The sequence below is a fragment of the Hesperophylax consimilis genome, chromosome 4 (assembly GCF_061612785.1).
Source record: "Hesperophylax consimilis isolate HC1 chromosome 4, BYU_Hcon_1.0, whole genome shotgun sequence".
In the NCBI taxonomy this organism is placed as follows: domain Eukaryota; kingdom Metazoa; phylum Arthropoda; class Insecta; order Trichoptera; family Limnephilidae; genus Hesperophylax; species Hesperophylax consimilis.
In genome coordinates, this window is record NC_142839.1 from 10,429,427 (window position 1) to 10,442,665 (window position 13,239).

Below are 13,239 nucleotides of genomic sequence, written 5' to 3' on the forward strand. Positions count from 1 at the left end.
AAAATTTTCAACCCAACTATTTTCAGCTCCCGATATCAATTCCATTATGAGTTATGGATCTTTAAAATATTAATTTTAGTATCAGAAAATAAAACAATACTATTTTGCATGTTCAATATTTTTCAATTTCAAAAGATTTAGAAAAAAGGTTAAAGTAAGCCGAAAAGTAAATCAGTAAGTACCTAGGTACTAGTGGTTTAGAATAATAGCTTCAGTTCATTCAACGTCCTGATTTTAATCGTGATAAAAAAACGTTACAAAGTGTTACCGAAATTAATGAAGTGGTAAATATTTAAATTCAGATTGTTATAAAATATTTCTCATCACTTTTTTGCTTCATTGCTTCTACAATGCGATTTATAAGGAAATCAACGGTTCTATTTTGATGCATTCAAATTACGGGAGAAATTCCTTCCGTCAGCTACTGAAGTGTAAAATAACACTAACGTATATTTTAATCCGTTACGTTGTAACCATTGATAATAGAAACAAGGGGGATATGTCATGAACAAGCATTATAAAATCGCGCCAACTAAGTGTCGCCAACTTAACCCATACCAAGACTCGCCTTTATTTCCACTTATAAACCAAAAGTTTCATTAGCTCAATCCTACAGAATTAAACAATACATTGTTTGTTGATTATGTAAGGCAAATATTGCTATTACTTAACGTTAAGAAAATGAAAATAATAATCATTATTTTTTAAAGGGCTATTTTTAATATATTACTGTCTCAAGGAAAAAATACGGTAATTATTTATTTTTATGTTTAGGCACAGATTTTGGAAATTACATTTTATTTCAACAATTACTACAAGAAACGACTATTACATGCACAAAATAGGTTATTAGATTCTTAGTTTAAGTTAATTAAGTATTTTATGCGTATTTAGATTGAAACAAAAGTGTTTCTTTTTACAAAAAGTCCAAAATGGCGGCAAAGGTATCATTTTATAAGGTAAATTTGGAACTTTGATAGAATAAAAACGGAATTATAATGCATCATTTACCATCTATCACGACGTAAATCATTGTTTCTTAATTTCCATAATTTGTACCTATTAAAAGTAAAAAGTGCAGCGGTTAGGGAAATCTTACCAAAAATACAAATTAACCAAAATAACCTTAAAAACACTTCAAATTAATATTTGTATTAAAGTAAATATTTTACTCAGAACAAAAAATCATTACTTATAAATATGACCTTAGAAATCCACAATGAAAACGCAATACTGTTTTCTCAAGATGATTATTGCAAAGAATAGTGCGTGTCTGTATACTATTGTCTATATGCGTAACGTATCCGTATCTCCTACGGTTTTACGAATGCCCGCAGATGAAATGATACCAGGTGCGTGTCTTTATTAGCCATTTAATCATTGTTTAATTTGATGGTGGCTGCTTTGGTAATCCTCTTATTGCTAACATTATAAACCAGAGTTCCCATTACGACTGATTGGATAGCTTTCGACTCAATTATCGTCTAGTCTTCCCGTTATTATATTACCGGTGTGATACCTGCAATATAAAAGCGAAAATCGCACATTATCTTCTAATCAAAGTAGAAATTGTAGAATAGCGGATGTCTTGTAGTTTACACACTTCGTAAACCGATAATCACCATTCAAGATTTTTAGTGCAAGTTCTATATTCGTATTTAAGTTTGTTATTACAAATTACGTTGACCTTGAGTGTGAGTTTATGTAGACCCCGTTTTGGGTCAGTAGCTTTACACATTAATTAATTTCATTAATTACCTACCTCAACGAGTGGAATGTTCTTCAGATGTCCATAAAACAGATAGCAGAGCCGTAGATGGCAATAAAACTGGATTTCTACCATTTAGTACGAGAACTTGAGATCACGATAAAGATACAAAGTAGAAAGATTGTTTAAACCATAATTAAAACGTTATAAAAATGTTTCGTGAGATCATTTAAAATTGTCCAAAAGAAGAATTAAATTCACCATCCAAAAGCGCAAGCCGCAGATGCAAAGCCAGAACGACTTTAATGCTTGCTCTACACTTCATGTTGGCGTTCAGTTAGTCTTTTGACTTATCCCGAGGAAAAGGAGTCCATGTGCTCACTTATTTACTCAACTGTGATGCAGATTTTGTTTGCGTTGTGTAGTATAGTGCCTGCCTTCACCCAATACCAGTAGCCTCTCCACGGTGGTGGTCCACCTCGATTCCTTTGACTAAAAAAAACCTACACGGGACACTAAACCGGAGGAACGGACAGTTAGTTTTTTTCCAGGTACCAGGGTCACAGTAGATGAGAAAATGAGTTCAACATACCTGAGCTGAAGTGTCGCTAAGCGAGGTGTATGAAGGTGCCCGACTGTGAAGCGGCTCGGCCAGACTACACAGGGAGGCTGTGGAGCTCAGACTTACAGAATCCGCGCGGGATCTCTGCGGGGACACCTGTACGTGCTTCAGCATCCTACAACACACAAACAAACATCATTTACCTGGAAAAATAATCACGTTGTTGACAAAATAAACACAATAAAGGCATTCAGATGATAGCTCCATTGAAAACAATTCTCACAAACGACGTGTGCGACACAACAGAAATAAAGGAAACGACGAAGATCTCAGCGATAGGACAACGTCAATAACTAGATTTATAAATTTACAACTGCTCTGCTGGGATATTATTGAATGAGGATGGAAGATAGCCGACCATCAAAAAGGCATCTCTATAATAAGTCTGCAGGACGAAGGATTGTTGGGAGCCGAATGAAAAAAAAAACGATGTAGAGAAGAATACCGCATCCTTGAGCATAAAAAAACAAAAGGAGACTGGCAGGATTAGAGGCATTTCCTAGAGACTGACAGGAATGTATGTAGCACCAATGTTGGTGGAACCTCACTAATTCAACTCAAGATCTAAATGGATCAACGGAAGACACCTTTGATTGTTTGGAAGGAAAATGACTTATTTGATGGGATGTAATTAATTATATTGGCAAATATTCTTGTCCCCGCGGGGATTTCTTACTTTCATGCGGTTTTGACATTAATTTATAACGGCGGATGTGATCAACGTCAGTTTAGGGCCTAAACTTTAGGGCGTCCGGTGTTGACTTGACCATTGGACTAATGAGCTAATAAGGGACCACCACGGGATATAAAGGTGCTACGAGAGATTAAAGAGAGTTATGAATGCACTTGATGTAATTATACGATTTCAATTCTTTTTTGCGAGAAAAGACCCTTCGCTTGTATATAAACAAAAAACACACATCGTATAGGTAAATATGTAGTGTTATAAATGCACCACGGCCTGTTTATTGCTCTTCGATTTAATCCGTCTTTGTTAAATCTCATCGATAACGTTTGTACTAACGGTATTTGGATCAAAAACACAAAACAAGCTGTGTTCAGTCGAGTGATTTGCTTTGAATTTTAAATAAACAACGACGCCGGATCAAACGATATGCAAGTATATTTGCACAGGGCTCGAAGCATTCAAAGGAATTATGAGAACTTCCTTGCGGCCTGGAATATTTTTTTTTTTTTAAACTTCCGATTTAGTTGTCCGGGTTAAGTCTTCCCCAAAGGAAAAACTTAACCCTTCCACTCACTTTTCCACAAATGATCAGCTAGTCAATCAACACTATGTAAGTGCATTATATAAGTAAAATAAATACAAAACAATACAAGAACAACAACACGTCAAATCACCAGATATCAAATGGGAAAAAAAAATTCACCGTCTCCAGATATTTTCATATCAGAGGGTTCGGCTCGGTAGAACTTCTAACAGGGCCTATAAATCCTACTGATCCCTCAACATAAATATTTAAAAAATCTTTTGTTATCCTACATGTATTCAAAATGACCGACTTTTGCATCTTTATATATAAATTTTTTGATAGATCTAATACGCCTAAATTTTTAATTAGAGAGCTAGGTATAATGCCAGTAGCCGAAATAACGAATGGTAATATTTTTATAGTCTGAGAATGCCAAATTCTTTTTATTTCATTTCCTAAATCTGTGTATTTTCTTATTTTTTCACTAACAGATTTTTGAATATTACAGGAATTTGGAATAGCAACATCAATGATATAAGTTATTTTTTTAATTTTGTCATGTAAAACTATATCGGGTCTATTATGACTAATCGCTCGGTCTGTTAGTATAGTTTTATCATAATATATTTTATAAAATTCGTTTTCTAAAAATGAATTTGGTTCGTATTCATAATATGGTACTACATTACGGCAGTCAATCAAGTTATGTTTAATTACCAAATTTTGGTGAATTATTTTTAAAACTTGATTGTGCCTAAATGTATACTCGGACGGTGCTAATATAGAACATCCCGATATAATATGTTCTATAGTTTCCTTAAAAGCCAAACATTTTCTACACAAATCATCAATTTGATTTGTATCTTTGATTATATGCTTTCTATAATTTTTAGTATTAATGACTCTATCCTGAATTGCAAGCATAAATCCTTCTATTTCTGCGCTCAACTCTCCAATACTCAACCATTTGTTTGACTTAATTTTGTCAACATACGTTTGGTTGAGATAATTGAAGTGTTTTGCGTGTAAAATTTTATTTGACCAGGAATCTAATAATTCCTGGTTGGGATTTATAAAAATGTTGGCATTCTCATCGTATAAATTTAAAGGTGTAATATTTCTATCTGCCTTGCAAATTATTTTGTGCATTTCTGAGCTATGAGCTTTCCTATGGAAAAAAGTTCTTAGCATTTCTACCTGATTATGTTTCAAAGAAGTTATTTTGACTATACCTCTACCTCCTAAATTTCTAGGTAAATTAACTCGTTCTATAGCTGAATTTGGATGATGGCAATTAAACTTTGTTAGCGTAGTTCTAATTAATCTTTCTAAGTTATCTAAATCTGTATTAGACCATTTAATTATGCCAAATGAGTACGTTAATAGAGGTATTGCCCAAGTATTTATTGCTTTTACTAAATTTTTAGCAGATAGATTGCATTTTAAAATTTTCCTTATCCTAGTTTGAAATTTAATCCTAATATCATTTTTAATACTACTATGGTCTAATCTATTTGATTGTGGGTATCCTAAATACTTATAAACCTCATCCCTTTTCATACTAGTAATTTGGAAATTTCTAAATATACTCTCGTCCCCATCTACAATTTTGCCTTTTTCTATATGGATCGTTCTACATTTATCTAAACCAAATGTCATTTTGATATCATCTGAAAAGTTTTTAACTACCTCGATCATTTTCTCTAAATTTTGTTCAGAATTCGAAAATAATTTTATATCATCCATAAATAATAAATGCGAAATTGTACTACTCTCCCTTGTATTACCCTTAACTTTTATTCCAAACTTGCTTTTAATTAACATTTTAGATAGAGGATTCAATGCTAAGCAAAACCAAAGAGGACTCAATGAGTCTCCTTGAAAAATCCCTCTTTTAATTGAAATGCCCGGTATTACTATTTTCTTACCTTTTAAATTGATAAGTAAATTGGTATTCCAAAAGGACATAATATTTTCCAAAAAGCTAATAATAATGGGGTTAATTTTATATATTTTTAATACTTTGATCAGCCACGAGTGCGGGACACTATCGAAAGCCTTTTGGTAGTCTATATAGCAAGTATGTAAATTACGTTTTCGAGTTTGAATCTGTTTTAGAATTACAGAATCGATAACTAATTGTTCTTTACATCCCATATGTTTTCTGCGACAACCTTTTTGTTGTTCAGATAAAATATTTTTTTCATCTAAATGAGTATATATTAAATCTGTTAAACAAGAGGTTAAAATTTTGTATATTGTCGGTAAACATGTAATGGGTCTGTACTGAGAAGGATTATTAATATTTTCGCTTTTGGGTAACATATAAGTAATACCCTTAGTTAGAAAATTTGGAAAATTTTGAGGTTGACTGACAAATTTTGAAAGATTTTTTGCCAAAAGAGGATGTAAAGTAGTCAGACGTTTGTACCAAAAATTATGTATCCAATCGCAACCCGTGGCTTTCCAATTATGAGTATTTTTAATAATTTTGGTTAACAATTCAACCGATATATTAGAAAAACTCATTTGTTCAATACCTGAAAAATTGAGTTCTTCATTTTCTATCCATGGAGTTGACTCGTTATGTTTTATATCTTTACTCCAAATTTTAGTCCAAAAATCGCGCATATCTGATTCAGATGGTAACGGAATATTATTATTCGAAATAATATTTTGTTTATCGTCAAGTTTGGAATAAAATATTTTTTCATTTTTCTGAAATAATCTATTATTATTTTTTTTATTATACGTATAATTATATCTTTTTAATCTACTAGCTTTTACGCCTAATTTTTGTTTTAATAAATCCAATAAATCATTGATTATATTTTCATTATTATGACTATCAATGTTATAACCAAATTTTCTACCAATTTCATCTACATGTCTCAAAATTTTCCTACTTCTATTTCCATTTTTATATTCTATTACTCTAGCTATGTTACTTCTTAAAAATACTACATCATTTTCTAATCTGATCTGCCATTCTGGTTTACTATAACTATATGATCTATCGTCAGAGGATGATAATTTAATTCCTAACTTATCACAAACAGTAATCGCACTAGCGTATACTGTATGAAGATCTAAAAAACTAATTTCGTCAAATATGATTTTTGGTAAAATTATGTTATTTAATTCAAAAATTAATTTAGATAATTTCTTTGACGTATGCAATTTCTTGTTATAAATGCACCACGGCCTATGCAATTTTGCGGACGTATGCAATTTCGGTAATTTTGGTCTAATTGTTGGCTCTACATCTATATATCTGTTTATATTATTATGAAGTAAGTTAGCTAATTCTACTACATTTTCATCAACAAAGTTTAAATTTGCAATGTTGATTTCCCTAAGATTATAAATAACGGCTAAGTTATTTGAATCTACTGTAATATCATTGGACATTTCGACTAGAATATTATCCAAACTATCTACATTCAATGCATCTGATATGACATTGTTACTTGTGTTAATTTGTTCTAAATTATTTCCCCTTTGCAATCTATCTGCTACTTCTCTTTTAATCTGTTCTAATGTGACTACAGAAATTAAATTATTTTTGAAAATAGCTCGCTTTTGGTCTGCTAATCTTTGTTCGCTTACTTGGGCAATCGGATAATTTTGTGAGAAAAGTAAATGTAATTTTTTCCTATATAACAACATATCTGTTTCTACTTTGGTTACATAAAAATATGAACGAACAATGAACATATTGACATCGTTCGTCCATTTCATACGCTGTCTAGGAATACCTGCTTTTGTTTTTTGGGGTCTTAGACTATCCATGTTCATCTGTACAGATGACATAATAATCCCCTGTTCATCTACGTTGGTTGCAAATGACATTGTTGTCATTTTGCAAAACAACTTGGAGATGATTGTATCTTTACTACTACATTCCAGTAACCAAATCAATAAATAATTTTCAATGTGACCAAATTAAATATTTTAATCAAACTACCTTTCGACATAACAAATCTATAATTTCTAATTCAACTACCTTTCAACATTACGAATCTATGATATATTATATTCCAGAAAAACGTTATCAACATAAAAATATATTTTTATTTTTTTCAAATGAATGTCAAATATTGTTGTTTACCTTGGTTACTGGGGTCCTCAAATAATTTTTTTTTTAAATCCTATTTATTTACCTAAATATCCTATGGCTTACTGGCAGTTTATTTAATGCGTTATCTGATATACTCTTCTTTAAATATTTATATTTTTTGGGATCAAAGCTAATTCTTTTCTATCTGATATTACAAAAAATAATCAGAGAGCAAATGCAAAGTATATGCCTAAACTAGCGTTGCTAAGCAATTATTAAACAATAAATACAATTTCAGTATGCATTATTAGTGTTTCAACACACGTAGTCGCCATTTGAATTCAAGCAATTATAATAACGTTTCACCAATTGCAAAAATCGTGGTCCATCTCCTCTGTTTCTATTGTCGAAGGGAACGGATTCATTTTACCTACCTTGTTTACCTGCACCGAGGTTTTGTCATATTTTTCAGTTATAGCAGTGTTTCTATGTCTTATATTGTATTTTTTCTCTTGCTTCTGGTGTTTATTTTTATTGATTTGTGATTCGGCAAACTTAGCAAAGTGGCCTCTCTCAACAATTATAAATCTATTACTGCATAAATATTGTTCCAAGAAGGCAATCTATGTGTGTTAATTGGGTAAACCAAGAAAGTCTGATAGTACAAACTAAACCTTATATCATTGGACTTAGGACCCTTTATATCATTGATGGTATTACGAATATTTATTACTTTCGTTTTTCAATAGTATTTCATAAGAGCTTGGGAAGGTAGTATGACTATGTTAACGATCGCTTTCGTACCTTTATGCAAAGAAAGCGTGTGAGACTATAAAACATTGTTACCTAAGCTTGCAAAGAACAACAGACATTTACAAAACACTTAAAATTGTGCGGTTCACAAAACAATACAACTATTACTTGTTAAACGACTTCTAATCGGCAGGCAGACACCTAAAAGGCGTACCACTGATTCCATTTGAAGAAGTAACCTCTCTTTCTCATTCATATACGTTGCATGAGTAGAAGAAAGAGGTTATAAAGGAGCTATCAGCGGTATCACCATACCACATACCCTCGTAAATAAAGACATTAAACTGAAATCAAATGAAAAATTAACGTAACGTTTTTCTGCAAGATTACAAAACTTTATATTTTGATCATAAATCATAAATATTGAAAACCTAGTCTGAACTGTCTGCAGTGGTTATCATGGTAGTGGGTTAAAATGAATACCAGAATATCAAGGAAAGTCTTTTAATTCGTGTATATCTCATACGATAATAATGAGAACTGAATTTTAATATAAATCAAATGACAATAATATCATTCGCTAAAACCCAGATCAAAAATGCCCCATCCGTGAATATGTCATTGGAAGTGATTCTGAATAGTGTCAGTAAGTACCATAATAAATATTAGGGTTGAAGGTTTTATTTAAAAAAAAATTAATACGATAAAAATTATTTTTAATTCGGAGTTCTGTGAAAATATCAATTTATTTCACCCAAATTGCGAATTTTTAAGCATAGAATAATATTGTTAAAATATTATACCGTAAGACGTTAATAACGACATGAGTGTATAGTACAATGTATGAAGAACTCTGTGGTCATTATTATTTGAAGCGAAATATGCAATCGATTACATCCGGCCCTCCGGCCGCGGCCGTAAGTAAATAAAAAGTAGTCTAAATATCTCCAAAACCTGCTGTGACCGGCATTACACGGCAGGAACTAATATAATATTATGCAGAATTGTTATGATACAGCCTACCTGATAAAATATCGCAGTATTTTAACCTACGCTAACAATAAAATTTTATTACACTAAAAAAATTCTACACTCGTTGACAACATACCAGAATAATAAGTAGTTACATAGATTCTACTTTTTGTGATAGAATTTGTTTAGAATTATAAATAACTGTATATACATAATAATAAAGAATGTCAACTAATTTTAAAATTGTATTAAATTTATTTTATTCAACTCTTTCAACAGACACGCATGGAGTGGGCATTTAAATAAATCAGTTAATGTTGCCAGTACGCTTTTTGTTTGTTTTATAAATTCTCTATTACTGTTTCCTCTCATCCTTTTATATTTGTTTTTTTTCTGTACTATTACTTATTTCACTTTTATTATTTTGACATTCCTCACTCACATGTGGACAATGATTAAAAATCAATTGTAAAATCAACGCAAAGGTGGCTTTATAATTTAAGAATTATTCTCATTTTAAATATTTGCTAAAATTGCATCTTTAGTTGTAGGTAGGTAGGTACCTACCCTTATGAATCTTTCATAGAATTTTCTATTATGTATTTATAATTTTAGACATATTATTTCGTGGCATAGGTAATAATTAATAATATAATAACAGCAAAATCAGTTACTTTGAAAGAAAGTATATTATAATAAGTGTAATTACTTTTTTAGTGAGAAATCATGCAATATTGTACGACTACGTTTTCAATACTTTTTTTACTGTCCAACTAGGACGATAACTATTCCCATGTTAGGACAGTCAATTATTTCAGTTGTCAGGTACTACCATTGAAAAAATCTGCAACAAATATTAATAAAATTTCATAAAATACCATTATTCATCATAAAACAGTAACGTAAAATGTCAATATTTTACCTGAAGTTTTCCGTATGTAATCCAAATAAAGTACACAACACTATTTCAAACTCAAATCACATCCAAAAAGATGGAACCTGATCGACATAACACAACACTAACCATTTTAAAAATTATTTCTGTTATTGAAAAAAATATTAAACTTTTTTTCAAAGATCCAAAATAGTTCTCACAGTACCAGGGGTTGAAAAACAAAATTCCCCAAAAGTTGTTATATTTGCTCAGGATAATCTAATCACAAAACAACGAAAAGATAAAATCCTTGTGGAAGTTTATCAAACTTTTCAGTCCTTTTATTATTTCACAAACACTAAAAGTTGTGCTTTTATTTTCAGGACAATTCCAGTACCTACCACTTAGAAATAATAAAATGTATTTTACTATATGATTAAGTAGGCACTCCACAAAAAATGTTTTTTATGAAAATTTTCGTGGTTGTTTACGCATTCGAAATTTAAACACTCGTATAAAATTCGTAATTTGCACTCAAAGCAACTTCACACACGACAAAACGCAGCGGCGAACCAGACGCGAATGGCGCGAAGCGACGGTACGTACTCTCGCTGACTGCTCCGACGTTGGCGCGGAAAACAAATGACAGAGCGGTAGCACGTCAAACTTTGATCCCCACCACTGATACTAACATTTCAGTAAATAACTTAAAAAGCGCCTTCCATTCGTATAAGAATGCTACTGTTGTTGTATAGATAGTTAGAACTTTTTGCGTCACCATTAAATTTACAATCCGATTGAAGATTTTTCGTTTGTTGTATTTTCGTAAGGATTGTTCTAAATTATTATAATTATATGATATTATGGCCGTATTTTACATTTCACACGACTGTCATCCAAGTACGGTGTAAACCGACGTGGAATCCGGTTCACTCGGTTGGTATTTTTTTCTCTGTGGTTTCGTTCAAAGCCGACAGCCATCGAAATGCACTCCAACGTCTGGTGCATGTGTGCATTTAATTAAGACTGCACTCGGCGCATTCGCCATTGCAAATTTATTTGCTTTTTAGGGCGGAAGCTTATGTAAACTATGGTGAACTGTTGCTCGGGCGTCGACCAATCAATCAACCCTTCAATTTTCACAATATAAAAAAACTAGCTAGAAAAATTATCATGATATTCCTGACTTATAATATCATGAGAATGCTTAATTTGTACTGAATACTCTTTAAAAGGTTACAATCTCCTTGGCAGAGCGGTAAGATCCTTGACTCCGTTCTCAACAGGGTTCAAAACTCGGTACAGATAATAACAAAAACTATTAATACCTATTTGAAAATATAAATCTTTTTGACTATGAAATCAGTGGCAACGGGTTCAAAAGCCTGTGGAAAAATATTTATTTTTAACGAACTATTTCATATTGAAATTATAAAATAATCGGCTGTAGGTAGCTGTGTTTTGGGATCAGATCCAAAAAAGTTTCTGTCAAACTTACTCTTCCCTTCACCTTTCCCTCCCAAACTTACGTCACCCTTGCAACGTTCCCCAAATAAGGATGCCATAGTTACACTGGCTTCGCGTATTTGGAACTCGTGTGCGATCAAACAGATTTTTTTAAATATTGGTAACGTTTTTAAAATTGGAATCAAGTGGATACCTGTAAATGTAGATACTTAATGATTATTAAAATTGTATTTTTATAATAATTAAGACATGTGATAAAGTACCTACCCTAACTATTAAGCCACAGATACACATGCAAGTGTAAACGCATGCTTTTGGCGAGTTACAGGCGTGCTAGCTATTCATATCTCTAGTTTCGTGCGCGGAGCTGGCTGAGATGGAGGTCCGGGAAGAAATAAGAAACGAACTGCAATTTTATTTTTGTAAAGTGGCGAACCTGTATTCGACAAGTACTGCTAGCTGAAATAATGCATAATGAAGTTCAGAGTTTTTTATCGTCCCACCTAGTCATATTGATCGCGTAAATATAACCTTGCAAAAAAACGAACACATGTGTTCACTCTGCTAACTACTGGCAGAGTACACAGCGTGCGTTCAGACATGCCGCGCGTCCCCCACCACTCTCAGCACTCTTGGTACTATCTACAAGCATGCGATTTACCAACAGCGACACTGTACACATGCCATTGGTATGCTGAATACCGCTACTGGCATGCTTTTGAGCGAGTTACCGGCATGTTTATCTGCCACTTTAGACTTGACAACGTGTTTATCGTATAATTCAAATATCTAATGATTTCAAAATAAACAAAAACTTTCTGTTTCTTGGAATCCTTGAAAAAAATATAGTAACATTCCGGGACTAAATAATGTATCTGTAGATAGGTACCTATTTATCTTGATTAGCGGCCGAAAGAATATAACATGTACTTGATATGTTTTATTTTTATAATCATTGCAAATTTATTCCTTTTCTAACATTTCTAAATCTATTTAATGACTTTATTAATGTGGTAACAAATGGCGTTATCTCCAGTACTACTTCCCACAGCTGCAGTCAGATTAATTTCCGGAACAAGAAATGAGATGAAATCCCGGCAAAGCGGAAGAAGGCTTGCTGTTTTCTTTTATCCGAAGCGTGAGATCCGAGTGACACAGATTTGATATAAAAATCACACATAATCCAATGTAATTAAAGCAATTGCAGTGAAAATATTTCAACAACTTGAATTAAACGCCAAATAATGCTTCTGCTATCTTTGGTAAAATGGAATGGTTTTCTAGGCAAGTATTGGTATTAGGTAGGTAGGTATATGATGACCCTAAATATTATTGTAACGTGACTCCACTTCTAACACGATGCTTTTTTTCGGTAACCGGGCAACTCAGGATATTGGAAAAAAAAAGAAATATAGAAACACGAAAAGTGATAAAAAAATGTTGAGTTGATTACGTTAGGTTAGGTTTATAGGCCAGTTTTTTTTGAATTTCGATTTTGTTTTCTTGAATTAATGAATAAATAAATTAATGAAATGGAATTTTTGAAGTCGAAATTTACCCACTTCGCGA

At 32.1% G+C, this 13,239-nt stretch overlaps 1 protein-coding gene across 1 annotated transcript in view; it reads right to left on the reverse strand.

Annotated features, from left to right (window-relative positions):
• rau (RA domain-containing protein rau) overlaps nt 1-10,776 on the reverse strand; it is a 126,968-nt gene extending 116,192 nt beyond the window's left edge. The window contains exons 1-2 of the mRNA XM_089631195.1: nt 10,252-10,776; nt 2,301-2,445 (exon numbers count right to left, since the gene is read on the reverse strand). Coding sequence (XP_089487321.1) covers nt 2,301-2,444 — 144 coding nt within the window. The 5' untranslated portion in view covers nt 2,445; nt 10,252-10,776. The remainder of the gene's footprint in view (nt 1-2,300; nt 2,446-10,251) is intronic.
• Nucleotides 10,777-13,239: the final 2,463 nt, after the last annotated feature.